We start from the raw sequence: 27,980 nt of genomic DNA, 5'->3' as shown, positions 1-27,980 counted from the left end.
AAACCAACGTGACGTCACTTCCGGGTATTTGGTTTGTTGACAACTCCTGGGCGGCTGCGCTTATCTGAGCTTATTTTTTAAAACTGTATCACCGCATTGGAGTGGAGTTTTCCCACCAAGAACATCGCAAGTTCCGTAGTGTAAGTGAGACAAGCAGCTAGCGCGTCTTGAACGGAGGTACCACTTGCTAACATGCTAGCATGCTAACGGATGTGCTAATGGTAGCTCGTATGGTAGCTCGGCTTCCACCAGAGACGAGGCTGACTCGTTAAAAGTGGACCAAACATTGGTGTAGAATGTTTCCAGTTCTTAGACAAACGACTCGTTGCCCACTTTTACCTTTGTAATAATGACGAATGCTGATGAATAATGAGCAAGATAACATGCAGGCTACTATTCGCTAACTATTCGCCCGTTCCTTCCCAGCCGGAGGTTGGAGTCATTGACTCTCAGCAGCAAAGCGGCATGACGTCATGGCACGACTGAACTTCATCGACTCATTCTATGCATTGCGTGATCTTCTTACTAACTTCTGTTGACTTGTGAAAAAAAAACAACACAGGGGACTACAAAAAAATACTGCTTTCCGTCATCTACAGGGCAGCCAATTGATGACCGATAAACTAAATTGATTAAGATCCAGCAGCATTTTGAAGTGTCAGAGAATTTGGATTTCCAGTCCAGATGGGGAACAGCGCTCTCAAGTCTCACCTGGAAACATCCCAAAAGACGGGAGTGTTCCAAATGACCGGACGAGGCATTCAGGAGGTGAGAGCTTAACAAGGACATTTCCATCATCAATAGGGGTGTCATGACACACTCAGCTCCAAGATATTGATATTGATAGCCGAGACACCATATTGGAATGGGATGAGATGATATGTTAACATTACTTTAAAGAAAACTCCAATAACAAATATAGGACTGCAAAACAATGTAGGTACATTTTGGAATGTTTTATAACTTTGGAATGGAATAAAATGGCGATTTATTGTCATTATACAAGATGTACAACGAGATTGGAGAGCTTCTCATTTCAGTGCAGTAGTCAAGTAAAAAAAAAAGTATACAAAAAGTACAGTAAAAAAGACAATTTAACAAGATATATAGATTCTTTATTGTTATTGCTCATGTCACTGGTACAGGGCAACAAAATGCAGTTAGCATCCAACCAGAAGTGCAATTTTATAAGTACTTTAGTAGTAAGTAAATGTAGAAAAAACTATAACAATATATATATACAAGATATCCAAAATATACACATAGTATTGCACAGGAGCATATGCAGGAGCAGACATATTGCAGATATATTAATTTTAGTGTAATGATAAATGGGTCTTAGTGCAAATAATGACTGGTGTATACAGATAATAAAAGTCACATATTAGTGTATTGTATTGGGTTGTTAAATAACTAAATATGTTTGAGGTAGTAACAGAGGCAGTGATGGAAATATTGCACATTTGCATTACGCTAATGACCGGGCTCATGTATGCATGACGCATGTATGATCTAACCATGAAGCTTGTAACATTTTCACCTTTCAAACAAATTGAAGTAAAAGCTAAACATTTACAAAGTTTAAATAATAACAGTAGCTTTGTTTATGTTAAAAGAGCTACAGTTCTTTAGTGTGGTACGCTCATATCACGTTTTTGATTGAAGTCATATGCAGTGATAGAGTTCTGTTTACTATATGTTCTAAAAAAGGGAACGTTGACGGCATATGCTATCACTGACTCGCCAAAATGAAATTTCTAATAATAGCATGATCATGAACACAACCAATGTTAGCTAATAATGTGTTTTATCCTGGAGAAAATTTCCAAAACAACCAACAGATGTGCAGTCGGGAATTAAACTCACAACTCTTGGTTGTAATGCGGCTCGTTGCTGATGTAAAAGCTCATGGGTTTTTATCTGGGTCTTTGTGGCCTTCAGTTTCCTGAGGAGCTGCAGCGGCTCAGCTCCAACCTGAGAACCATGGACCTGTCAGACAACAAGCTGGAATCGCTTCCCCCTTTTATCGGAAACTTTGCACAGCTCAGAAGTTTGACGCTCAACTCCAACAGGATTGGTCAGTAGGAACTGTTTTCCTCATTTAGACGTTGGCGCCACGGTCCACGTCATGGTCCACATCATGGTCCACGTGGTGATCATGTCCTATTGGTCGTTTGTATCCAGGCAGCCTTCCCACGGAGATTGGGAATCTGAAGAAACTGGAGACGCTGAGTGCCGGCTCCAACCGGATCCAGCAGCTGCCTCCAACCATGGACCGCCTCAAGGCCCTGCGAACCCTCATTCTGGCAGGGAACCGCATCTCCGAGTTCCCGTCCGGACTGGGGTCCTTGAGACAGCTGGACATGCTGGATTTGTCCCGCAACCAGATTCAGAGCGTCCCGGCAGATGTGTCGGAGTTGCAGGCCATCGAGATCAACCTCAACCAGAACCAGGTACCAGAACCAAGATCAACACAAATTAGTCAAATCTAAACGAGGCACGACCCAATCCAATGGAACCACTTTACCACTGTAATAATTAGTTCAGAGCTGGTATTGAATCAGAGCGAACTGGCTCGAAACCGGTTTCACTTCCCATTGCGGAGTCATGTCATTATGTCTCTAATCGGCAAATAACCACAGTAATTATACAATAATATAACGATTACATTTTTATATAATTATACTATAATATAATCATGATACTCATTATAATTGTACAATAATATAGTTACTGTATGTTATTATAATAGATAGCTTACATTTGAATAAAATATATTTCAATATAATTTCATTCCTTGTTTATCGCAGTTCATCGTGATAAGTGAATTTAGTATTAATTAATATATATAAATTAATTTATATCCATCCATCCAATAATATAATAATATAATATAATTTAGCGGCATTTCAAAAGGCACCTGCATTATATATTTTTCATTGTACTTTTCTTCAAATGAATGTCTCGTTCTCGTGGACACCATCCCGTGCATGGTCTCGTGTGGCGTCATGAGCTGGGTGTCCTCGTGACGCCCCCCCGTAGTGGAGACTGATTGAGTGAGTGATTGATTGGAAGCAAAGTGGTGATTGTCTTTCAGATTTCAATTCTATCAGCAGAAGTGTCGCGATGCCCTCGTCTGAAAGTTCTGCGAGTGGAGGAGAACTGTCTGGACTTGGCTTCCATCCCTCTGTCCATCCTGGGCGAGTCTCAGGTGTCTCTCTTCTCGGTGGAGGGAAACCTGTTTGAGGTGAAGAGCCTCAGAGACCTGGATGGATACGATAAGGTGAGGGACTGGGGTCCTGGTGGGCCAGGGTAGTCTATCCACACCAACATGGCCTTGTGTGGGTAAGCATATCCACATAACATTTTAGTTTAAATTAATTTAATGAAATGCAACATTTAAGTTTGACAAACATACAAAAAAAAATAAGAAATCAGGAAGGGGGCAAACACCTTTTTCACACTACTGCATATCGTGAAGTGGATTGGTTGGTTGCCACCCGGTCAGAGCCAATCAGACAGCAGGAAAGCCAACATGACTGTAATGTCTTCCCTCCTCAGTACATGGAGCGTTTCACCGCCACCAAGAAGAAGTTTGCCTGAAAGCGGCCCCCTCCTCCTCCTCCTCTTATACTGCTGCCATGTGACACAAATGGGCGGGGCATTCCTGGGCACAGACAGTCAGGAAGTAGTGGAAGGACGGCTGAGATCATTCCAATGTTTTTCCCACGGAACCGATGACCAGATGCTTTACGACAGGAAGTGGTGCTCCGAGTGACTTTTGTCATTTGGAGGAACACAAGAAGTTGCCATGACGATGTATTTGCTAGTCTGATGCATTTGTTAGCAGGAAGTGAGTAAAAACTGGAAGTGAAGCAGGTAGTTATTATTAGACACTTCCTGTGGAAGATGATGTAAGAACGTGATGTTAAATGTTGGGAATGGAGGTAAGCCCCTCCCCTCATACTCATTTGCATAATGATTAATAAGTCACATCAATGTTATTAGCTTTCGTCACCGCTGTTGAGTTAGTCCTGCTTCCGGTTACTTTGTCATGACACTAATGAATTGCGAAATAAAAACCCTACCTCCGAGTAAGTACTGAACCAACGCACGATATTTAGTCAATTGTATTAATATTGCTGGATGCAACACACCATGCACACTCATTCAATTGGAGCAAATCATTTCAATGGCATGCACCGTTATTTGCATTAATCTGACAAGCGTATGTTGTGTTTATTCATTGCGCGTCCCCGACGCGTCAACCGGACGGGACAAGGATTGCCTGGAGGTCGTATGGTTGCAACCAAAGACATGACAATGCATGTGGTAGAGCGTATGGAGCGTGTGCAATGGAACAGAAGGTCTGCTATGTTAAGGAAGCCATTTGGGTGGTGCTAGCATCACGACAGTTTACAATGTATTTAGGTGCTCTGAGCGGATTTAATTATGTGCAGTGAGTGCACTTTGATGAAATGAAGGATTGTTATTTATAGTGCATATATACACAATTTGTAATAATCAATTTTCTGTACAATATGACCTACATGTAGATGTCAATAAAAACCCGAGCAGCAGTGTGAATGAAACGTTTTCCTTTATCTTTTTTTTAACTTTGAAAAATAATACATTTCAAAACCAAAAATGTTCATAAACACAACTGCTGCATGAACTTGACTGCTTGCAGCTCGTAACATAAACATAACATAACTGCCATCATATAGTGTGTCAAATTATTCATATACATAGTTGAATACAACTACTAGCAACTTGGGAATGCATGCAAAAAATATATTTTATCAATGCCATTAACTATTTTCTGTTCTTCAATTTCAGTTGAATCTGTACTTTTTATCACGTAATGTCCATTTAGCCAAATTATTTAGCCAATTATGTATTAAATTAAAGTTGCATAAAGCAGCATCAATATATATTTTGTGGAACTACAATTTCAATGTGCACAATTGCGGTTGTCCCTATCGTAACGACGTGTGTTGGTGATATGACGTCGATGTTCTACATTCTGATGTCCGTGAACGCACCTCGTTGTGAAAGTGATTGGTGAACCAGGACGGGAGAGAGAAGAGGAGACAAGTGTGCCAGTTGAACTGTGTTGGAATCTAATACTCCTGTTTTGAGGTCGACAATAAAACTTTATAAGAACGCCATAACATTTGACACATACTTGTCTTTGTTTATTTGTATGTGTATGTGTATTTGGGAAATTATACCGTAGAATCGATATTGTTTATTAAATGTAATATATTACATTTGAGTTTTTACTATGTATTTATTTAAGTCTTTAGTTCACAGCTGGAAATAGCTTTGAATGTCAATAATTTGTTAAAGCAGTACTAAATAGCGATCTTATTTTGAAGGCGTGGGGTGCCATATCCGGTATGGAGTTTGAGCACGTCGTTTGACGTCATCTTCACAATCTCGGCAAAACACTGGGGGCTCGTCTCGAAGTTTGGTGAATTTCGAAGTCGCTGTGGGTTTTTTTTTTTTTTGTTTGTTTTTTGTGTAGCACGAAAACCCCAAATTGAATGGAAGCTGGCGCGTGCGTGTGTCCGCGAGCGCAGGCTGCCTTCAAAGTGCTCTTTGTCGCACACGACGTGCACTGACCCGCCTGGAGGAGCAAACAACAGCAGACATGCTTGGGGAGCTTCTACTCTTGGTTCTGCTGACTTCGGACGGGATGTGTGCCGGCGGTGAGTCCGCTCGGTTGTCTTTAAATATTTGGATGCACGTGCACTTCCTCCACAAACTTCTTGTCTCGCGTTGACTTGATGGACAGCGAATTATCACAGCATAACATAGCATCTCTTGCCTCATATTGCATAGATTTTCATTCATACTGTTGGAAGTGTCCACTTTTTCCACGAGACCGTGTTTGGAGACACTAGTGACGTCATCAAGCCAGCAGAAGATGACATCATCGCTGCGCGGGAAGCGTGATGATGTCATCTTCAGGCTTGTGTGTGTGTGTGTGTGTCTGTGAGAGAGAACATAACATAACATGTGGCGTTCCTGTCAGGTGTGACGTTCATCAAACATCCCATCAATCAGACGGCATCTCAAGGAAACACGGTGCGCCTGGGCTGCGCCGTGGAAGGTCTCATGGAACCCGACATCATTTGGATGAAGGACGGACGCAAGCTTCTCACCACTGACCAGATGTTCATCATGCTGGGAGAGAAGCACTGGGAGACATTCCATAGGTGCGTCGCAGGACCAGGAGAAATACCAGTTTGACACTGGTTGCCATGATGGAAACAAGTAGTATCCGTAAGAGTAGTACTACAAGTGGTACTATAAGCCACAACTCAGATGTTCGGCTGGTGTCCTTCATGGCCACCCGTGAGCCACGATGGCTGACCCGTGTCCTTTGGAGACCAGCTGGCTTTTTGAGTACTACTGAGGTGTTCTTGATCGAGACACTCAAGGACCAGAACCGATCCAATTTATGTTTCACCGCTTTCACTTCAGTAGGTCCATGTTTGGGAAGTCGTTAGCGTAATGCTAACTCCAAATCACAAACTCACCTTCCCACAATCCTTTACCAGGCTGAAACGTAAGCTGCGTTCTGATCCGACTGGAATCTAGGCTCAGTCTCTCAGGGGCTTCTGGGAAACACACATGGGTTTGGATTAGGAAGAGTTAAGCGGGCCTGGAAGCCACCACCAGAACCCGGTCCTGTGAACTTCATGTTCTTAGCTTTGTTCCAGTCCAGTTTTTGATTTGATTCTATTCCTGCTTCCAGTGTGAAGTCCGTTCAGCAGCAGGATGCGGGTCAGTACTGGTGCGAGGTGGACTTCCACGGGTCGACGCTGTCATCCCAACCGGCTTGGATCACAGTCGAAGGTGAGGAAGAAGAACAACACAGTCCGGTTTTTTACAGGCGGTATTGTTTTCAGACCGCCGCCATCTTTGTTTTCCAGGCGTCCCGCACTTCACCCAGGAGCCGCAGGATGTGGCCACACTTCCGGGTAAGCCTTTCAACCTGACGTGCAACGCCGTGGGCCCGCCCGAGCCTGTTGAGGTTCTGTGGTGGCTGGCAGGAGTCCAGGAGGGCCATGCCAGACCGTCCCCGTCCGTACTTCTGGTCCCAGGTGAGAGCTGACACCAGAATTGTTGGAGATGTGAGGACTTAGATGTTAGTCATGTGACTTCGCAGGTGTCAACAGCACTGTCAAGTTCTACTGTGAAGCCAGGAACGCTCGTGGAATCTCTGTGTCCAGAACCGGAACCGTACACATCAAAGGTGAGTGAGGGTACATCCTCATCCTCATCATCATCATCATGAGGGTGAGCTCAAACTCCGCCTCTCCTCAGACGTATCACGGACGTCATGTAGCATCAATTGCTAATGCTAACTGTTTCTATCAGAGTTGCCTTCAGCTCCTGTTGCGCTCAAAGTTGCTGCGATGGCCGCCAATGACGTCACGTTGTCCTGGAAGCCAGGATTCACGGGTCATTCCAACTTATCCGCCTGCGTCATCCAGGTAGCACACGTGCACGCTCGGGAGTCGTGAGAGTCCTTCTAACTCCTTCTAACTCCTCCTCCACAGCTGTTACAGCTGTCTCCTGGGAGGCGGGAACTCCCGGATGAGGAGGTGGCGGTTCCTCCCCACCGACATGTCCTCTATGGACTCAACAGCCATTCCAACTACAGTGTCAGAATTTCCTGTTTGAATGAGTTGGGGGCGTCGCCTTTCTCCCCCTGGACGCGCTTCCTGACGCCTGAGTCAGGTGACCCATCAATCAGTACATTCATTCATTCATTTTCTACCGCTTTTCCTCATGAGGGTCGCGGGGGGTGCTGGAGCCTATCCCAGCTGTCTTCTTGGGGCGAGAGGCGGGGTACACCCTGGACTGGTGGCCAGCCAATCACAGGGCACATATAGACAAACAACCATTCACACTCACATTCATACCTATGGACAATTTGGAGTGGCTAATTAACCTAGCATGTTTTTGGAATGTGGGAGGAAACCGGAGTACCCGGAGAAAACCCACGCATGCACGGGGAGAACATGCAAACTCCACACAGAGATGGCCGAGGGTGGGGATTGAACCCTGGTCTCCTAGCTGTGAGGTCTGCGCGCTAACCACTAGACCGCCGTGCCTCAATCAGTATTTTTTTTGCATTTTCTATACCGTTTAAGTATGCTGGAGCCTATCCCAGCTGACTTCCGTATATGAAGATGGGGTCGGCGGTCTAGTGGTTAGCGTGCAGACCAGGGTTCAATTCCACCCTCGGCCATCTCTGTGTGGAGGTTGCATATTCTCCCCATTGGTGACTCCAAATTGTCCATAGGTATGAATGTGAGTGTGAATGGTTGTTTGTCTATATGTGCCCTGTGATTGGCTGGCGATTTGTTGCCCAAAACAGCTGGGATAGGCTCCAGCACCCCTGCGACCCTCGTGAGGAAAAAGCGGTAGAAAACGAATGAATGGTTGTAATAATCACATGACCAATGATCCTTCGTCTCTACAGTGCCCTCCACAGCTCCTAAGAACCTGACCTTTGACCTCTCCGAGAAGCAGCTGAGTCTCAGGTGGGCGGAGCTTGAGGAGGAAGAGCTTCAGGGCAAGCTGCTGGCCTACAAGTTGCAATGGACTCTGGGAGGAGAGCATCAGGTGAGGGAGCTTCCATTAGCGAGCGGTTGACGTGGAGGTGACGCGTGCGTTTGCGTGTTTCCTTCCAGGAGCCTCTGCTGTTTAAGGACACCTGGGCTCACCTGTCCGGGGCGGGTCGTTTCTTTAACGCATCCGTCCAAGTGGCGGCCTGCACGGTGGTTGGATGTGGACCTTGGAGCCCCCCTGTGGTGGTGCTGCCTGCTGCAGGTAACATGCTAAATGACACGTTGTTAAAGAACCACCTCGATAGATCGTGTTTTGCTCAGGTGTTCACGTGCAGCGGAATCACATCTGGGTCGGTGTCTTATTTGGACTGCTGGCATTGACTGTGTTGGCGCTGCTCTTTTCTATCTGCGTTCGCCAGCGTGGGAAGGAGACGCACTTTGGGTACGAGAAATGGTCGTTTGCAGTAAATCACGCTTGTGTGTGATGTCTGCTTGTCTGTCTGAAGTTGGGTTTTCCAGCCCGACAGCGCCGACACTTCGGTCTCCTTCACGGCCGCTCGCTCCTTCAGCAGGAATGGCGGCGACCTGCAGCAGTCTACACGTGAGTTAGATACCGACATTGTACTGCTGAACATTATACTGCTATGCTAATGGGGCTAATAGTGCTGCAATGAGGACATGCTTTCTTCTTCAGTGGGTGAACGTCCATCATGTTTACACTTTTATGCATATCTACATTGCAGATGATGAATCCAATTCATCTTTCTTATGGGTTATGAATAAGTGTTGATGCTGTCATCATGTGTCTCCCTCCAGTGGACACACTGTGCATCAGTGAGAATCTGAAGAACAAGTTGAAGGATGTTCTGATTCCTGAGAGGCTACTAGTCCTCGGACATATGCTTGGCAAAGGTAACTGTTCCCATGCGTAGATGTCACATGACTCACAGCAAAGTAACTGTGTGTGTGTTTGTTTGTGTGTAGGTGAGTTTGGTTCGGTGCGAGAGGCGTTCCTGAAGACAGACGAGTCCCTGGTCCAGAAGGTTGCAGTCAAAGTTTTGAAATGTTAGTGTTTTCCCTCCGACCTGATGACATCACTTAAGCGTTCTAATATGGACACACAAGATGGTGGAGCTAGTCCTTCACCCGTCTTGTTTTTTTTTAATCTTCTGCCTAATGAAGAAAAACTGTTTTGTGGGCGTGTCCAGCTGACATCACATCCTCAGGTGACATCGAGGAGTGTCTGAAAGAGGCGGCCTACATGAAGGACTTCCAGCACCCCAACGTCATTCAGCTTATTGGTACCGCACCTCAGAACCTCGTTGTGTCAAACGTCAGAAGACTGATTGATACGACATCTGCGGTGTGACCGTTATAGGAGTGAGCCTGCACCGACGTCCGGGCCAGCGTTTGCCCATCCCGATGGTGGTGTTACCTTTCATGAAGCACGGAGACCTGCACACCTTCCTCCTCTTGTCCAGACTTGGAGAGCAGCCATTTGTAATATTCCTCCTTACTTCCTCTCACTGCCTAACCTTCACCGTATCTTCACTGTGTTACCTTGACTACGTCCAAACAGGACCTGTCCATGCATGTTCTGGTCCAGTTCATGTTGGACGTGTCTCGTGGGATGGAGTACCTGAGCAGTCACAACATCATCCACAGAGACCTGGCGGCCCGCAACTGCATGCAAGTTTTTTTTTTTTTCATTATTTGATTATTTGACAGGAAGCAGAATAATCCTAATCTAACTGTGTTCACGTGTCAGGCTGGATGAGAACATGGTGGTATGTGTGGCAGACTTCGGTCTTTCCAAGAAGATCTACACAGGAGATTACTACAGACAAGGGTCCGTTTCCAAGCTCCCCGTCAAATGGATCGCTTTGGAAAGTTTGGCTGACAACGTGTACACCACGCAGAGTGACGTGGTAACTCACATAACACTTTATATGCAGTCACTTCCTGTGCTCGGCAATTCATCACTATCTGAATGTGTGTGTATGTGTTAGTGGGCGTTTGGGATTACCATGTGGGAGGTCATGACCCGGGGTCAGACTCCGTATCCGGGAGTGGAGAACTCCGAGATCTACGAGTATTTGATCCGAGGAGAACGCCTGAAGAAGCCTGCTGAGTGTAGACAAGACATGTGAGTACCCCTTCATGCCATGTGACCCCCCCTCCGCTATGACGACGTGCACCCACACTCGGATGTTGTCATGTGACCCTCAGCTATGACATCATGCACAGCTGCTGGAGTCCGGTCCCCAAATGTCGGCCCACTTTCCAGCATCTGGTCGGCATGTTGGAGGCGCTGTGGCTCAGCTTGTCCCCCTCCCGCGCCCACAAGGATTCCTTGCACTATGTCAATGTGGAAGGGGAGGACAGGGAGGTGGGCAGGGTGGGAGGTGTTGCCCCGGATTCGCAGGAGGGTGACCGGTGGAGGACCCCGTGGAGGCGCAATATGAAGGATGAGGAGCAGGAAGAGGGGAATTGGCTGATGACGCCATCCGGCGCCGCTTTGGCCATTGGAGGAGGAGACTACAGGTACATAGTGGACCCCTGTGAAGGGGATGGCGGAGATGTTGCTAGACTGGAGGAGGATGACGACGTAGTCATTCATGTGTGAACACGCCCGACTGGACGGAACTGGAAGTCAGCTGATGGGATGAACTTTGAACTTTGGCCAAGATTTTGTTGTGACAATTGAAAAGCTTTTATTTGACTTTACAACTTTTAACTGGTGAGCATGCTCAAGGCTCATGCTAACAACACTCGACAAGAATGTCTGTAACCTCTGCCAAGGACATTGTGTGCAATCAATCCTTTGCCCGACGCTTCCCACTACTTCCTGTTTCATCAACAATGAATAACATCAAAAATGAGCTGATTTTCATTTTATTCTATAAGACGGATGGACTTCTTGTGCACCCCTTCACAAATGTTAACATTGTGTAATTATGCTAACAAAGCTAATTGGTGATTTAAGATAGCATTTGTTAGCTGGGTTTGGGTTAAGCTAACAAACGACTTAAGAGGATTTGACATATCAAGCCTTCTTGTCCCAATACATGCCTAATACACATTACTAACATTCATGACTAATAGTGTAAACTATGACTACTGTATACGTGATTACTACTGTATACAAAGCTATTACACATACTGTATAAACAACTATCACTGTACATGGCCAATACATGACTAATACTGTACAAATTACTATTCTTCATGCCTTCCAGTTACTGTAGATTTTTTTTGTTTAATTAATTGACACCAGTTTATAAAATCTGCTGCTAAATGTGAACCCCCACCCCCAATTTCTGGTGTCACCCCTGTACATATATAGTACTGTACGTATTAATTTATAATAAATCTGCTACGTGTCAACGGGATCTTTGATTACCATTTTGTTTTCTGTTTGGAAAACTAGAAGACTTCTTTGAAGCTTCAGCCTACTTTAGATGGTTATTGCATTCGATATATGTATGCTACACTGAGGGTTGTACTGTATACCTTGAAAAACAACTTGATATCAGTTATCTTCACGTATACAGGCAACATGAATACACACAGTGTGACACACGTACCCTTACCGTAATAACTAGCACAGTTAAGATTGACTGCTAACAACGAGGCACACGTTAGAAAAACACACACACACACGGAAGCACACACACCTTCCGTAAGGTTCCAAGGCGGCGCGGAGAAGACCAGGTATGTTGGCCGTCCGTAAGTCCGGCGGGGTCGTCGGCAGCCGTCGGCGTCAAGATGGCGGCGGTCGAGGGTGCGCAGTAAACCAGGAGACACACGAGGCGTGACGTAACTGAACGCGCACGTTGCTAGCTGCAGTTGGACGCAGGCAAGATGTCGACGAGGCGCCAACGCCAGAAAGCAGCCGATAACGTTAGGATTGACGGCACGGCGTCGAAGCAGTAGAACTGTTTTGCCGTTCTCAAGGTAACTCGCGTGACGTCATCAAACACATGGACCGCGGGAGTCGGGTTTAGTGGCGGTTCTTCAGGGCCTGCTAGCTTACTTGCTAGCTTGCTTGCTAGCTAGCTCCCAGACAACTTAAGTTCAAACAACGTAATTCTTCGTTATCAAGCAGTACATTTACTGTCATTTGGTTACATTTGAGCATGCAGATGTTGGCAGCAAGCTGGCCAAAGATAACCAGAGATAACTAAAGATAACATTTTACTGTAAACACAAGTTGTTGGTGAATAATGGCTAACATATATCAAAACAAGGCTCATAACACCCAGATTGCTGATTTCGGGTTAGCAAAGCATTTTGAAATTAGCATTAAACTTAAGGATCTCTCATGGAAAACATTGTTTTTGTCTATTTAAAATCAGTATGTGGATCAAAAATATCCGCTGACTCCGTAACCAGGAAAAAGCCGAAATAAAGAAAGAAACAAAGCATAGCATACAAAAAATAAGTGCGTGCTTTCTTCCTGTGATTAGCATGCATTGTTCTGCAAACAATTGTTTGTGGTCTCGTTGGTTCAAAGCCCCCAGAACAAGCTTAGTTTATAATTTATTTGAAGAAGCCATCTTCATACTTCAATACGTAGATTCTTGCTCATTTCCAAGTATAGATCTAGACACAGAGCAGAAAAAAACATGGCGGTAAAAGGTTTTTGCTTTGTTTTTTTTTCCCAGGAGATGTACTCGCCCCCGGTATGATTTATAAAAAGCTAAATGGTTCCAATTCTTAGATGTATAGGATGCGTCCATGGCATCGAAGACGCAGCAGAACGTGATGGTGTTTGATGAAGGCGGAGTGGCAAGCCCTGCAGCCGCTCCCGTGGCCAACAATCTGCCCCAGCGCTTTGGCAGGGCGAGCCGACACATTCTGGAGCAAGGTGAACAAGGATCAGATGGAAGCCACAAAGACACAGGAACAATAGGCCAAGCGGAAGTGCGGCCAAGAACATTCAGCTCGTCACCCATTGGACCGTCTGCCATGAAACCGCCTACATGTGACTTCCTGGCACCTGACAGCACCCGCAGAGGCATTAGAGTGACTTTGGACAACAACAATATGTGGAACGAATTCTTCAGGTGTCAAACTGAAATGATTATCACCAAACAAGGCAGCAGGATGTTTCCGTATTGTCGTTTTCGCATCTCCGGCTTGCAGCCATCCAGCAAGTACGTCTTAATTTTGGACATTCAACCTCTAGACGGAAGTCATTACACATGGACTGGTACTAGCTGGCAAGTGGCCGGGAAGGCGGAGAGTCACATCAGGAGTCCACCATTCACTCATCCAGACTCGCCTTCAACGGGTCAGCAGTGGATGCAGAATCCTGTTTCCTTTTACAAACTGAAGCTCACGAGCAACACCGCCGACAAGGAGGGCAATGCCATACTACACCCAATGCATCGCTACGTGCCGCGCCTACACTTGGTCCAAACGGAGAAAGCCGATGAAGACATTAAGCTAAGTGGGTCCAATGTAGCTACGTTCACTTTCCAACAGACCGAGTTCATGGCTGTCACTGCATACCAGAACTCCCAGTTTGCTCAGCTGAAAGTGGACTATAACCCTTTTGCCAAAGGACTGAAAGAGGACACCATAGGATCATGGGGCCTGAAACTGAAAACGCACAAAGAAGCACACCAATATGGAGAGGAAAAAACCAGTGAGCAGCAACCTTTGAAGAGAAACTTGAAATCTTTGCTTGCAAATCATAAAAGTAGAAACTCCCAGGACCCCAAGGCTTCGGAGGCGGCTTCAGTCCTAAAAGCCTCTTCTGGATCCGGTACCAAAGTTTTGGAGGGCATTTCCTGGTAAGAGCTTCTTCACTCAGCATATGTAGCTTCAGGTTTCTATATAATAAAGATATCGATTAGAGAAATGTGTTTCTGTCAACATATGTGTTTATGCACTTGAATTTTTGTCCATTGTCCTTTTTGTTGTTTCTTGATGCCGAGTCGTACATAGAAACTATGTTCTGACAATGCTGATTGGCAGGTGATCAGATGTTGAGGGATCAGCCATTCTCGGTCAGCTTTGTGCACTTTTTAGCACAACAGAAGTTATTTCAAGACACTTCACACATGGAGCAGGTCTAGACCACACTCCTCCTCCAGTTAAGAACCAACTGAACCTCACATGAGCGAGCACTTGAGGCTGATTGAGGCAAGGAAAAACTCCCTTTAGGATCAAACCTCCAACAGAACCCATACGTGGTCATCCGTCTTTATTGGTTAGCTCCAGATAAACACAGAGACTAGCTGGCGAGATGGTAGATATGGAGAAACAAACCGACCCGCTTAGGCAATCCCGATGGACACAACAGCTGTATCAACCACAGCAAAAGTCCAATGATGGCAGCAACAACGATAATAGTCCTCTCCCAGTGAATCTAGCATCGGGGAAATAGGACTATTTTCCTGGGTTTGGTTAGAACTCTTGCTGGAGGGTTTTTTCGGGGGCAACCTAGTAGCAGAGAGTTACAGTAATTCAGTCTGGAAGTGGCAGGAGTGTCCTGCAGTTTGGATAGTTGATTAGTTTATTTGGGTTTAATTGATGAAGTGACAATACATACTGCTTTTTGATAATACTGCTTTAGGTAAACGTACTGGTCCAAGCACAGATCCCTGTGGGGCGCCGTGAAAATCTTTAATTTATCATGTTGAGTCCAGCTGCGCTACCCAGTGCTAGGGCATCTTGATTCTAACAAGTAGGAACGGGATCTAATAAGTTGATGAGTTAGCGGGAAAACATTGTCATGACCAAATTAGAAGAACTGATTGGACAAAAACTGTCCACGTCATTACCGCCTCAATGAAGGGCACTGCACTTGAGGGAAGATTGTGATGGATTTAGTCATTTTTGGAGTTGCAATTTTAATGCCTTGAAATCATCACTACTGAAAGTTGATGTTCTTTCTGTTTCTTTCAATTAAAGATCAGGAAAAGGTTACTCAGGCATTTTCAGACTGCCTTTTCAGGTTGACTGGTTTTCTAACAAATGGGAACATTTATGATGTTTTGAAACAGGCCACTTAGTTTCTGGCAGAAAACATCACAGGGGCATCCGTGTTGTTCTTGTTTTCCGACTAGCTTATATGAATGAATCACAAGTCACCCTGTTGTTTCCTTCAGCAGCAAATCACGGCCAGCACAGAAGTTAATTGCTGAACTCATTCGAGAGGCGCATGTTTCCCTGAAAAGATGCACTCTGGAGTCGTCGGTTGCCTCCCAAACACCTGAGCAAACCAACGCTAAAACCACACCAGGGAAGGGCTGCAGCCAAGATGTCCCCCAAGCTGATGGAAAGTCCATCCCATCATGTCAGGAAATTTCACCACAGGATAAGAGTGATGCTGCAGACAGTGGATGTTCTGACAAAGTGAGCAGAGAAGTCGTTTCAGAACAAAAATGTCAGTCGAAGGTTGGACTAGAACACAGTGTTAAACGTCCGGCACAGCTTACTCTGCCAGCTTTGGCTCGGTTTTTGAAACAACATTCAACCAAGACCAAAAAAGTCAAGAGCAAGCCGGAATCTCCTCCTAACCAAGCTCTCCCTAATGTCCAAAAAGGAACGAACACAGCTTCTACAGATCAGCCTAGTTCTACAAGTTGTAACCTTAAACCCAATGATCCAACTATGAGCCCAAGAATAGCAGACCAGATTACTAAAAATGATCCTGGAAAAGTGACTGAATCCATTCAACAGCCCTCCAGTCCCAGTCTGTTATTCCAAGACACCATGGCCTCTCCGGGACCAAAGGGCTCAAGAAATATTGATTGTGTTCTGGAAAGCGGTGAACCAGAGCCAATCGTTTTGGAGGAAAAAACAGTATTAGACAATGTTGAGCAGTCATTGAGTAACCACGAGATTTTTAGTTGTTCAGCTCATACTACCTCATCCGCATCTCCCGTATTGCCCCCCCTGTTTGACACGCCATTAGCCTCTGCACATGTTTCAAACACCCTGTCCTCAGAGTCCAAGTCTGTCGGTTTCCTTCCTGACTCACCCTGCTCACCCTTTGGTTTTGAGCCTTTGTCCCCTGCGAGTTCTCCAGAGCCACTACCTTCTCTACCGGTCTCTTTTGCATTAGACCTGGACTCTGTCACCTCTGAGCCTCCTGAGGGATTGCCAGCCCGGGATGATTCTTGCCCGTCCGTCTTTAAATGGCACACGGTGTTACCGCCTGCAGAGCCCTATGTGGACTCTTCCTTCGCAGTGTTCCAACCCACATCAACTCTTTCACTGGACTCGTCTTTATTGCCTTCTGAAACCCCCAACGTTTCATCCCAATCTCCGTCAAACCCTCAATCCCAGACTGCCACTGACATTCAGTCAAAGACTTCTGTTGATTCACAGACTCTTATCCATTCGGATGCCCCAGTTGTTCACGCACTTTCGTTTCAAGAGAATGAACAGCCCCTACCTTTTCCGGGAGAACTGTCGCCCCTCGTCCTTCCGTTGGCTCTGTCTCCAACATTCTCCTCTTTGGACGGAGAAGGTTTGTCACCCACACCTTCAATTGCAGATCTTGTGCACTTTTTTTCTACTGATGATCACCTTGGAATGGGGATGGACTTTCCAAGCACCGATTCGCTGACACCTCCCTGCCCGCCTGATGCTTCAGCGGAAGTCAATACAAACCGTCATCCTCATCATGTTCCATTGGTCCCGTCCCCCAAGGATTTGAAGTGCAAAAAGAGGCCACGACGGCAAAAGCTCGCCAAGTCCGACCCGGATCAGAAGATGGATGGCTCGGCCTACACCGCCATGCAGCCTAACCTTGAAGAAGTAGAGGAGCAACTCTTTATCTCCTTCACATCCAAGGTAGCAACCGCATTCACACGTGTTCCATGTTAGATTGCGTGATGTTTTTGACAGGGTCCATTGTTTACAGTACCAACTCATTATAGAATGAGAATGCACTTTGTCAGTGTGAAGAGTTAACCAAAACAAACGAGGTTTCTACTGAATTATAATTGACTTCCAGGGTTGTCATTTGACAGCCTCGGTTTAGATAAGTCTATGATGAAATTAGGCGCCACATTAGTTCATCCAAGTGATGTCAGACAGTAGTGATTTCTGTGATGTCTTCCAATATGTTTGGATGTGGAAACACTTTGGACTAGCGGTGCTCCGATCAGGGTTTTATGCTGCCAATTCCGATATTGACTATTAACGAGTGAGATTGACCAATACCAAAACCGTTAACATGTATGAACATTTTTTTAAAACGTATTTGTCAGTTTATTTACTGTACAGTGAGGACCCTGACTACCAGGCCCCCCCCCAAAAAAATAGGTAACTAAAACATTGGTAGCAGGGCAACATTTTTTTATTCAGTGTTCCTACATTGAATATTGACTCCAAACTCCCAAATATCTGTTTACACTTCCAGGAGAGCGGGTGCTCCTAAGGTCATGATGTGCAGATACTGGTGTTTGGAGAAAGTCATTCTGTGTTTCCGCAGTCAAATTGGCGTGCTGACTAAGGAAAGAACATTTTACATTTCAGGAGGCCCTCAAACTTCACATTGCAGACTCTGAAGAGAAAGAAAGCAGGCGTCCGGTGGCGTCATCACAAGTTCAACTGCAGCAGCTGACTGAAGAACCAACCAATGGTAAACTGCTTAGATCCTACCAGAGTCTGGACTTTAATCTAGTTCAGTGATTCCCAACTTGTTTACAGTGTGGTCTTAGTAAAACAAAAAAAATATGTAATGACCCACTGTCCCTGAATGCGCAATTTGGGTTGCTGCATGTCATTGAAGGGTTATGGCGTGTCCCGCAGCCAAACCAGTTGAGAACTACAGATCTAGTTTACAGCGCTCAGGTTTGACCTTGATCCAAATGCAATGTGACAGTTGTGGCTCTTCTGGTTTTGAACTTTTTGTACTGAGATTAGCTTCCTCTTCAGACAATATACAAACCTGACTTGTTTTCCAGAAGTGACAATAGCTGCCTTTGAGAAAGTTCTTCTGAAAGATGTAAAGATGATGAAGCACCAGCAGATCATCCACCCGGTGCTACAGGAGGGTTAGTATCAAGGAATATTTTGTGTCTCTCTTACAGCTAACACAAAGTTAGCAATGCCATCCAAGCCCTGCATTATTAGTGCATCTGCTTTAACATGAAGACCCATGAGAATGCACACAAATCATTTTATACACGTGTGTTGTTCAGTTGGACTGAAGATGAATCTGCTGGATCCGACTCTGTCCATCGACCTGCAGTACCTCGGTGTTCGTCTACCCATCCCTCCTCCTGGAAGTTCTCAGGAGCCCCCTAGCCAAGAGCTCCCGCCGTTACAAAGTGAGTTGCTGAATTTATTTTAATAGTGAACAACGTTTCACACCAGGTCCCACTACGTGTGTTACTGTGGCGTCAGTGTTGTTTGTATTTGAACCATGAGTTTGTTATGGCACATTGCCGCTTATGAGGGAGGCCTGTGTCTCTGTTGACTTGTTATGATTTCACACACAAGTGGTACTAAAGTGGCCAAAAGTGGTACTAATGTGAAGTAGCTAGCTACGATTCCTCCTGTTCATGAAACAAAGCTGGTGCAAAGCATCCTTTTTTGCCCCAGTGAGGGAAAATATGAGGGAACAAATCAAGACTAGAGATGAGGACTGTGGCCTTAAAACAGTGTGTTGTGCTGTAAATGATTTTTATACTCTTTGTTTCTTTCTATCCAGTAAATACGTGGTCTACATTATATAGTAGATGCATATAAATGCTGTAGTTATACAGTACACATAGGACACAACTACATTTAGGCCATGAGCACCATCAATTTCTGAGAGTTTTGGACCAAGGGCTGTTTTAGAGCTGCACGGCGGATGAGTAGTTAGCGCGCAGACCTCACAGCTAGGAGACCCGAGTTCAATTCCACCCTCAGCCATCTCTGTGTGGAGTTTGCATGTTCTCCCCGTGCATGCGTGGGTTTTCTCCGGGTACTCCGGTTTCCTCCCACATTCCAAAAACATGCTAGGTTAATTAGCCACTCCAAATTGTCCATAGGTATGAATGTGAGTGTGAATGGTTGTTTGACTATATGTGCCCTGGGATTGGCTGGCCACCAGTCCAGGGTGTACCCCGCCTCTCGCCCCAAGACAGCCGGTGACGACCGTCGTGAGGATAAGTGGTAGAAAATGAATGAACATTATTCCAACAGTAAAATATGGTGGTGGTAGTGTGATGGTCTGGGACTGTTTTGCTGCATCAGGACCTGGAAGACTCACTGTAATAAATGAAACCATGAATTATTGTGAATGTGCAAATATGGGCTGCACGGCGGCCAAGTGGTTAGCGCGCAGACCTCACAGCTAGGAGACCAGGGTTCAATTCCACCCTCGGCCATCTCTGTGTGGAGTTTGCATGTTCTCCCCGTGCATGCGTGGGTTTTTTCCGGGTACTCCGGTTTCCTCCCACATTCCAAAAACATGCTGGGTGCAAGAACACACATTGAAAATATTTTGGTCATTATCACAGTCAGCCATGTTAATAGAATTAAATGTATTGTGGTTACAATATGCTTCCCCCCAGGTGCTTCCACGTCGTTTGTGTCAAGAACGGGGAAAACCACAGATTTGACCCAGATTAAAGGTTGGAGAGAAAAATTTACTCCATCTGAAACATCCACGGTTCCGCCACCCTCCACGTCCGAAGGTCACTGCACAGTCACAGCCTCACAGTTACGACCTTATTGGCAAGTTTGAGTGTTTCATTTTGAAGTGTGGTTTTTGTTCTTGCAGTGTGCGTTGCCTCAGAGCAGAACAAGAAGAACTTGTCTGCTTTCTGCAGCGACATGTTGGATCAGTACCTGGAGAGTGAGGCCAAGCTGATAGACGAGCGTGCCACCAGCTTCTCTCAGCCGCCGGTAGAACTGCCGCCCCTCTACGAGCTTCCTGCCAGCAGCAGCAGCTACGTGCGCCCCCTCAACAGTATTCTCAAAAAGCCCACCTCAGATCTCATCTCTGGATTCATCCCACCTTCCAAGAGATCCAGAGTCCCCGTCAGGGAGCAAAAAGCCACTAGAAAAGTTGACAGGAAGCAGAAGACTTACCAACCTGAAGCTGTTCCTGTTTCGCCAGCGTCTCAACCAGCAGTTCCAACCTCAACCGCCCACCCCCAGTCACAGCACAAGGACCACCTCACAGAACTTCCCACAGAACCTCCAAAACCACATAAAGAACCCCCCACTGTCCAATCATCGTTATCCAAGCGCACAGAACTGTTCCCAGCCCCCCCTCACCGTCCCGCCCTCAACAGGAGAAAAAATCTCAAATCTAAAACCTCCCCTAAGGTCCCGAGCAGGTCCTTGCGAACGGCGGACTTGCCCCCCCTGGAGTCTGACTCTGAAGTGGACGATGCAAACCCTCCTGGTGTCCCTGGACTGTCAGTGACTCGAGGTCTGCTCAGGCAGAAAGACTTGGAGGATGTCGTCACATGGCGGGGTCGACCTCGCAACTTCATCACGGAAGAAAGAGCAACCATTGCTCTGACGTCCCTCTTCACCTTGATGGTAGGTTGTCAGTCTCTCATATACGTTTATATTGGGGGCGGATGGACACACACTGTGCACAATGACGAGCCACAAACATCTGCTTCCATGCAGGGATTCGTGTGCGACAATCCTACTGCTCCCATCCAGCTGCCCCTCAGGCCCGCCGCCCCCTGCCTCAACGACTTCTGCCGGCTGGGCTGCATCTGCTCCAGCTTGGCCTACACGTCCCGCATCAGCCACTGCGGACGCCCGCAATGCATGCTGGGATGCAGCTGCCTCAAGCAGAAGGTGGTCCTGCTCAAGAACCTGGACGGCTCAGATTCAAGCCCGTCCCCTCACGGCACCGGCAAGAAGAGGAAAAGGAAAAGGATGAAGATGGCCTACAGTGAGTCCAGTTCTGAGTTCTTCTGTGTTTCTGTGGTGTTCCTACTGTCTGCTTCCACTTCCAGTTCTGAAGGAGGCCGACAGCGTCTCTCAGCCGGCTGATCGGGTGCGGACTCTCTGGAAGACGGGCGATAGAGGATTGGACCCGGAGCCCATCCACGTCCCGGAGCCTGCCTTGCGGTCCTCCAGCACCGTCTCCACTAGGATATCTTCAAAGGTACCAACCACGTCTATCTTACTATAACTCAAAGGTGACCCTATAATTTGTGAACTTTGCATCTTCATAAGGCGAGCGAGGACTCTGGCAGCTGCGCCCGAGTGAGAAGATTTGCAGGAAAGAACGGAACAATACGGCATCAAGTCATCCAGGAGGTACCTGAGCGCCCTCCATCCAAACCTCGCAGGAGAAAATTCCAAGGAACAAAAACCAAAGTGCATTCAGGTGAGCTTTTTTGTCACTGGTCCAACGTGTCATTATGGATCATGAGTCTAAGACCTCTTGCTCCCATCCTAAGGAGCTCCACAAGCTCAGCCGGCGGCGTCCAGTCCACCTCAGAACCTTTCGACGTACTCAAAGCCATCGAGACGCCTCACTATCCTCACAGAGTGTCGCTGGAAATTGAATGGTGACCGTGATTACGTGCTGAAGAAGCTGTGTGAAACCATGGCTCAGGACCGCCTTGACAAGCCCTTCTGGGCCAGGAAGTACCACATCAATCCCATCAGTCAGACCGTGGAGGAGACTGGCGCCGGACGCTGCATCCACTACAAAGTCCTCATCAGCAGACGTGACAAACTTGAGCAGGTTGGCTTGAACATCACCGTCTGTGTCCCACAAAAAATTGCTATCACCATAAAATAATTCAACACACAAACATTCATGTCCAAATATTGGAAAAGTGAGTACACTCTGATGTCAGTAGGGATGTCAAGAGACAAGAAAAGCATTAGCATTACTTTTCAGAAAAGTACACTGGAAATATGATAAATATATTGTAGTCTACTATTATAATATTGAGTATGTTACACTGCACTCCTGTGTGCATGCTACCGGCCCCGCCTCCACCCACCGAGAGAATGACTGCATGACTGACAAAAGGGCGCACTCCGTTCATGCCATTGTTCAGTGATGCAAACGTGCCAAATTTTATTGTTTCAGCCTTTCATCCAAATAGCAACGGCGTTCTGGGTGACCTGAAACGATATTTTACACATTTAACACAATAAGAACACAATAAAACATTTTAGTTTGATGTGATTAATTAATTCTAGTATAATTTTTTTGGAAAAGGAAATCTACAGAAAAGAATATCGTCTTTCATACACCTGGAAACGTGCCTGGCTTCTGTAACTAAATCTTATGTAGCTGGTTTAAATATCCTCCGTCATGTTATTAGTGTGCAAAGCAGCTGTGTTTCATGAAGACATGATTTGTTTTTCTGGATTTAAACGATGGGTGCGTCCAAGTTAAAGAACGTTTGGTGGATCCGTTCATAAGAACAGAGCAGCGACACTGCGAGCGTTCACGTCCCAAAACAGCAAACGACACAATGATTACTGCATCGGAGCTGCCAACTCCGCCATATTCTGTGGAAGACTACTCTTGTCTCCCGACATCCCGACTGAAGTTACAAATCCGGATTGTGATGTTTCTGTGTAGATGCAAAATACTGTAGCTTTAGCTCAAACAATATCTTTATCCACTTCCACGCCTGATCCCAGTTCCCTGTTGTGGTCGCTTTTTCCAGCTACTGATGGGCCAGACAGTGAATGTATTTTTATGTGGACAGAATTTTTTTAATTTGTGAAAATATCCATGTTCATTTTCATGAGATTTCCATAGTCCTACATGATGACACTGTCTTACCACTTCAGGGTGACTACACCGCACTGGTGGCGGAGGATGCGGAACCTGTAAAGGATGGGCCCAGACAAGAGGAAGAGGAGGTGGAGTCGGTGGACAACTGGCAGAGAGAAGTAGCCGAGGAGCCGGAGCCTGTGGAGGACTGGCAGAGGGAGATCATGGAAGAGGACTTGGTGGAAGACTGGCAGCGCGAACTTAATGAAAGCGACCTGGAGGAGCAGCGGGTGCATGAAGAGAGTAAGAGCTTGAATATGGAGAAGCGGAAGCTCAGTGTGGATATGGCTCTGCCGTTCCTCATGGGAATCTCCCCTGCTGGCTTCCTGTCGGCCAGAAAAAAGACGCCAGGCGGCAAAGATCCCATTGAGGTGAGCCCACTCGATGTTTCTTTCCAAGTAATCAATAAGCAGAGCGATCATGTGTTGCATGGGCCCAGGTCAACGGAAAGTTGTATCCACTGGCCAAGATCCAGCTGGGGGGCATGGGGGCGCTCCACCCTGCCAACCGCCTGGCAGCTTATCTGACGGGCCGCGTGCTGGGCAACAGGAAGCAGCAAGCCCCGGCCTCTTTAACGGAGCCCCCTCAGTCCTTGCCGGCGCTCCCTCCCGTTACCGTAACACCCACCACTTGCGCCCCCAGCGTCAAGTATATCACCATCCCGCCCCCCCCATCAGTTGCAGCCTCCGGCCTTCCGGCGCCTCCTGCAGGTGAACACGCAAACCTTGATGATGTTACATCAGTTGTTGCTGATGTGTGTGCGTGTGTATTGCAGTGGTGCCCACGGCGGCCATTAAGACTGTGGCGTCGACAAACCACATCATGAAGGCGCCCGTGAAATCCAATCATCAGTCAGCCCCCACCTCAGGTAACACATGAGAGTTCAGACGTGATTGTTTTGCCCTTTGCTAGTGATGACTGACAACCTCGTTTTCAGGCTCGGCGCCCCCTACCGGGTCCGTGCTGTTAACGCTTCCACCACCTCGAGCCCCCATTCGGCTTCCCGTCTTGTCCTGTCCTCAGCCACCCCCCTCCTCTTCAGTCAGGATGGTTTTACGACAAGTTCACAACCCGACAGGTTTACGATACTACCGCAAACCGGATGGAAACCTGGTCCAGCTGATCCCCGTGACCCAGCTGAGACCCCCCAGCACCGTTGTCAAGACCGGTGAGTATGCATGGCACCGCACAAGGGAGGGGCTATAGTCATGCTCTTCATCTTTCTGTGTGCATCCCCCCCCCCCCCCCAACCGTGGGAAATTGACACAACTTTTCCATCTCCTTGCTGTGTCTTCAGGTTCGGCAACATCTGTACTCATGGATTCTTCTCATGTGCTCATGGCGAGTAGTAGACCCACCTGTCCGACGCTGCCGAGCTCCGTCTACAACATGTCTGGCCTCAAGTCTTTCACTGTGACCAAGGGTTCCGGGTCCCTGAGCAACAATGGAATGTACACCTTAAAAATTCTTCCCGTGACGTCCAAAGCAGATCAGGTCCAGCTCAACTCACAGAAGGTTCCGGCCCAGCCCACCCATCTGACCCCTACCAGCCCGCTCACGTCCGCAGCCCACAGCGTGAAGCCGGGGATAAAAGCTGAGACTGTCCCGGATGAGCGTGAAGATGAGACCACGCTAACAACTCTGAGATCAGACGTCACGCCTTCGCCGACACTAATTCACCCCGCACCTGAGCCCGCTCGGGACTTGGTCGATCTTGATATCATCTGCGTGGATGATGATGATGATGATGATGATGTGGCGGCTGGGAAGGACCCGGGAGCCAAGCGCTTAATCGAAGAAGTCAATATGCCGGATCCATCAAGCGACGAGACGGAAAACTCGTCTGACTTCACAGACAACTCCAGTGATGACAACAGTATGGACGTGGCTGGTGGGTCACCTCAGGTCAAGAGCGTCAATTCGTGTAAGGTGAGGCGCCTCACTTCCTGTCAGTCCTCTACTGTTGCTTCAGCGCATGCAAGATGGTGTCCCGTGTTCCAGCTCATCTTAAGTCGCTTCCTGCCAGGTGGTCATGGAGAGAATGCGGCGTTCCAGGATATCTCAGTTGGTTGGTGCATTGAAACATGAGGTCGAACTCGATGCCGCCACGTCAACACTCGCTACTTTGAAAACGGTAAGTCGACGACGCTATGGCGCCGTTGCCGGTTTGGAAACCAGTTGCCGACTTTGTTTCAGGCGACCCGGGTGATCGAGAAACTCCGGACCAGCGAGATACGTCTTAAGAGAAAGAAGATGGTTCTGGCCAAGAAAAGGGACCATTTGCTTGCTGTCGTTCCCTCCACAGGTAGGAAGTGCGTTCCACTTCATCTGTTGCTCAGCAAGCTCCTTTGTGATGTCATATGTGCCCATCGCCACAGGTCACAGCCGCCATGACGGCTCACCTGAGACGCAGGCAGGAAGTCCAGGCAGCGTGGGAGCTGATGGGTTGAGATTGGCAGCGCAGGGCGGCAATCTTTGTGTTGTCACTGGAAAGAAAAGGCACGTGTTCGAGAACAACACGTATGTAGCTAAAATGTAGCCGTGACGGGATTTAAACGTTTTGGTGTGTGACATCCAACAGCATCGCTTTCAGGTCAGGGGATGACGCCATCGAAGAGCTCAATGAGTGTGGACAGGAGCTCAGTTCCGAAGCCGTGACTCCTCAGGTCTGCGAGGACCTTCAGCGATGCACCAGAACCGACAGCCATCAGTCAGGTGAGCGGATGTGACCAATCAGATGTCTCGAGTCATCCCTTTCTGCAAAGATTTGGCTTCAGTCAGCAAGCATACATACATACGTGTCCAGTAACGGTCACATTTGTACTTCCAGGTCCAAATTCGTATCTAGATGAGAAGCGCAAAGCAGCCAATCAGCTGACTCCAACAGATGACAACAATGCATCCTGCAGTCAGAAGCTCCACCATGAACAAGCTCCTCCCACTCCTGCTCTTCCCACCCCTTCAACTGACCACAGAGCTTTCCGTCAGCTCCAGGGGAGCGCTCCGAGAGGCAAAGTCTCCAACGAATCAGCGGTGAGGAACCGGCGCAAGACCACCCCCAACATCTTGCGTCGCCGCAAGAACCTCGCCTCGTCTAGTAGGACCCGTGTGAGACCCACCACCCGTCAGGCCATCATAGCATCTGACACTGCGATGGTCACGGCCGCAGCATTGCCGAGGCAACCGGTACTAACACTCCCGCTGGTGGCAGGACAGCTAGCGTCTTCTTCTACAGCAGGTACGCTTGAAGCACTTTTATTGTCAGGTCCTAACTTCAAAATAAAAGTGGAGTTCTGGCGTTCTAATGTTCTCTAAAACCAGTATTGATAACATACAGTGGCCGCCAGAAGTAATGGAGTAGCTGTAGACTGAAAACATTTGGGTTTGACATGAAAACCAGACAACACCATCTACTGTTCATTAAAGACTTCATGGCTCCACCAGAAGATGCAAACCACCCATTATCAAGAATAATAGGAAGGCCAGGCTGGAATTCGCCAAAAAGTACAGAGAAATAAATACTCAAATGTTGTTCTCTACTCTCGTATTCATTTTGTTGTTTTCACCTCTAAATAAATCCTATCCTTCCCGATCTGAAACTGAGACTGTATCCGAGAGCCAGTGTGATGGTCTTAGGTTTTTGGGGGTCAAAATGTCATTTGGTGTGAACAATCTTCTTAACACCGTTTGTTGGAATTTCTGATTTTGTAGGCGCCGCCCCAGTCAACGTCAACGTTCCCATTGCGACCAATCAGCACATGTACCTGGCCGCCGTGCCCCTCCCACCAACCAGTAAGATCTGTAACTAATCCAGTAGGTAGCCAGCTCGTGGACCGATGAGTCTTGTAGTGGACTAGCTTACCTGTTAGATAAAAGCTTGTTGCCGTTCAAAGTCCGACTAAAGTTTGTCGTCTCCAGCTCCAAACTTGAACAGCGTCTTCCACTTGGCTCCTCCCACAAACGCACTACAACCACGCCCAACCGAGCGTCTGCCTCATGTTCCCGTGGCCCTGTTACTCGGCTCTGGCGGATCCGACCCAGCCTCAGACCGCAAGCAGTGCCAGGAGGCCGAAGATGGTCTCAAGCCGCTCGTCAACAAGATCGCCCCCCTTGAGACCGCCGCTGTGTCCAAGGTGGGGCTAAACAGCCACACGGCGTCTGACGAGAGCTGTAAAGGAGCCGTGCTGACTCCTCCTCCGCTGCTGCACATGAAGGTAGGCGGGACAAAGACTGAGTGCCCTCCTAAAACGGAGACTTCATTGGAGGCACGGGATGACGGTGTGTCATGGCGGCCAATGCCCAGGTTGGTTCCCCTGGGCATGAGAGGAGTCCCGCCCAACTGATGGCGCCACATCAATGACTGTTCATCTGCTCAGCTCACACCAAGTCAGGTGACCTCTGTTGATCTTGTTAGTTTGTTCCAAAGTTTTATTTTTTTACATTGTAAATAGTGACACTAATTTAAATAAAGTTTGACCACTGCTTTCTACAACACTTAATTGCCACTCCTACAATTTTTAGAAATAGAACGTCAGGTAAAGTTTTTAATTATTAATCTCCTCTGTTATGGAACCATCACCCTGACTCAATCTGTGGGACACACATCCATTCAAATAATTCATTCATTTTCTACGCTGCTTAATCCATTTTAGGGT

At 47.2% G+C, this 27,980-nt stretch overlaps 3 protein-coding genes and 1 long non-coding RNA gene across 10 annotated transcripts; 3 read left to right on the top strand and 1 right to left on the bottom strand.

The window, feature by feature from the left end:
- On the top strand, positions 1-4,592 carry LOC131140082 (leucine-rich repeat-containing protein 57-like). Its single transcript, XM_058090180.1, has 6 exons — positions 1-140; positions 600-768; positions 1,942-2,077; positions 2,185-2,453; positions 3,098-3,283; positions 3,562-4,592. The coding sequence occupies exons 2-6, from the start codon at positions 685-687 to the stop codon at positions 3,601-3,603; spliced, it is 717 nt and encodes a 238-aa protein (XP_057946163.1). The 5' UTR covers positions 1-140; positions 600-684; the 3' UTR covers positions 3,604-4,592.
- On the bottom strand, positions 3,344-12,515 carry LOC131140083 (uncharacterized). 3 transcript variants are annotated; one of them, XR_009132347.1, is made up of 4 exons: positions 12,269-12,515; positions 10,794-11,150; positions 10,618-10,715; positions 3,344-6,629 (listed from the first exon to the last, which is right to left on the bottom strand). It is a non-coding gene; the product is annotated as an uncharacterized LOC131140083 (long non-coding RNA). The 3 variants fall into 3 exon arrangements; XR_009132348.1 differs by having other exon boundaries at positions 3,344-6,626; XR_009132349.1 differs by having other exon boundaries at positions 3,344-3,667.
- Positions 5,439-11,976, top strand: LOC131140080 (tyrosine-protein kinase receptor TYRO3-like). The gene is made up of 19 exons (XM_058090176.1): positions 5,439-5,714; positions 6,041-6,224; positions 6,767-6,867; positions 6,945-7,115; positions 7,181-7,267; positions 7,393-7,508; positions 7,575-7,755; positions 8,504-8,646; positions 8,715-8,853; positions 8,913-9,033; positions 9,098-9,192; positions 9,408-9,503; positions 9,576-9,656; positions 9,800-9,892; positions 9,970-10,091; positions 10,171-10,280; positions 10,360-10,519; positions 10,601-10,737; positions 10,821-11,976. Exons 1-19 carry the CDS (start codon positions 5,657-5,659, stop codon positions 11,215-11,217), a joined length of 2,592 nt encoding a protein of 863 aa, XP_057946159.1. The 5' UTR covers positions 5,439-5,656; the 3' UTR covers positions 11,218-11,976.
- Positions 12,323-27,980, top strand: LOC131140079 (MAX gene-associated protein-like). Of its 5 annotated transcripts, none has more exons than XM_058090172.1 (24): positions 12,324-12,548; positions 13,259-14,392; positions 15,713-17,405; positions 18,093-18,198; positions 18,524-18,613; positions 18,761-18,889; positions 20,123-20,245; positions 20,332-21,101; positions 21,195-21,468; positions 21,533-21,684; positions 21,756-21,909; positions 21,983-22,272; positions 23,343-23,696; positions 23,765-24,035; positions 24,101-24,193; positions 24,263-24,493; positions 24,623-25,254; positions 25,352-25,459; positions 25,522-25,630; positions 25,704-25,845; positions 25,919-26,040; positions 26,156-26,563; positions 27,037-27,117; positions 27,244-27,980. In XM_058090172.1, exons 2-24 carry the CDS (start codon positions 13,332-13,334, stop codon positions 27,666-27,668), a joined length of 7,818 nt encoding a protein of 2,605 aa, XP_057946155.1. In that variant the 5' UTR covers positions 12,324-12,548; positions 13,259-13,331; the 3' UTR covers positions 27,669-27,980. The 5 variants fall into 5 exon arrangements, 4 of the variants coding, with proteins under 4 accessions (XP_057946158.1, XP_057946155.1, XP_057946156.1 ...); XM_058090173.1 differs by having other exon boundaries at positions 15,716-17,405; positions 27,244-27,979; XM_058090174.1 differs by having other exon boundaries at positions 25,704-25,824; positions 25,907-26,040; positions 27,244-27,979.

This window comes from Doryrhamphus excisus, chromosome 13 (genome assembly GCF_030265055.1).
Source record: "Doryrhamphus excisus isolate RoL2022-K1 chromosome 13, RoL_Dexc_1.0, whole genome shotgun sequence".
NCBI classification, from domain to species: Eukaryota; Metazoa; Chordata; class Actinopteri; order Syngnathiformes; family Syngnathidae; genus Doryrhamphus; species Doryrhamphus excisus.
This window is presented reverse-complemented; position numbering and strand designations above follow the sequence as displayed.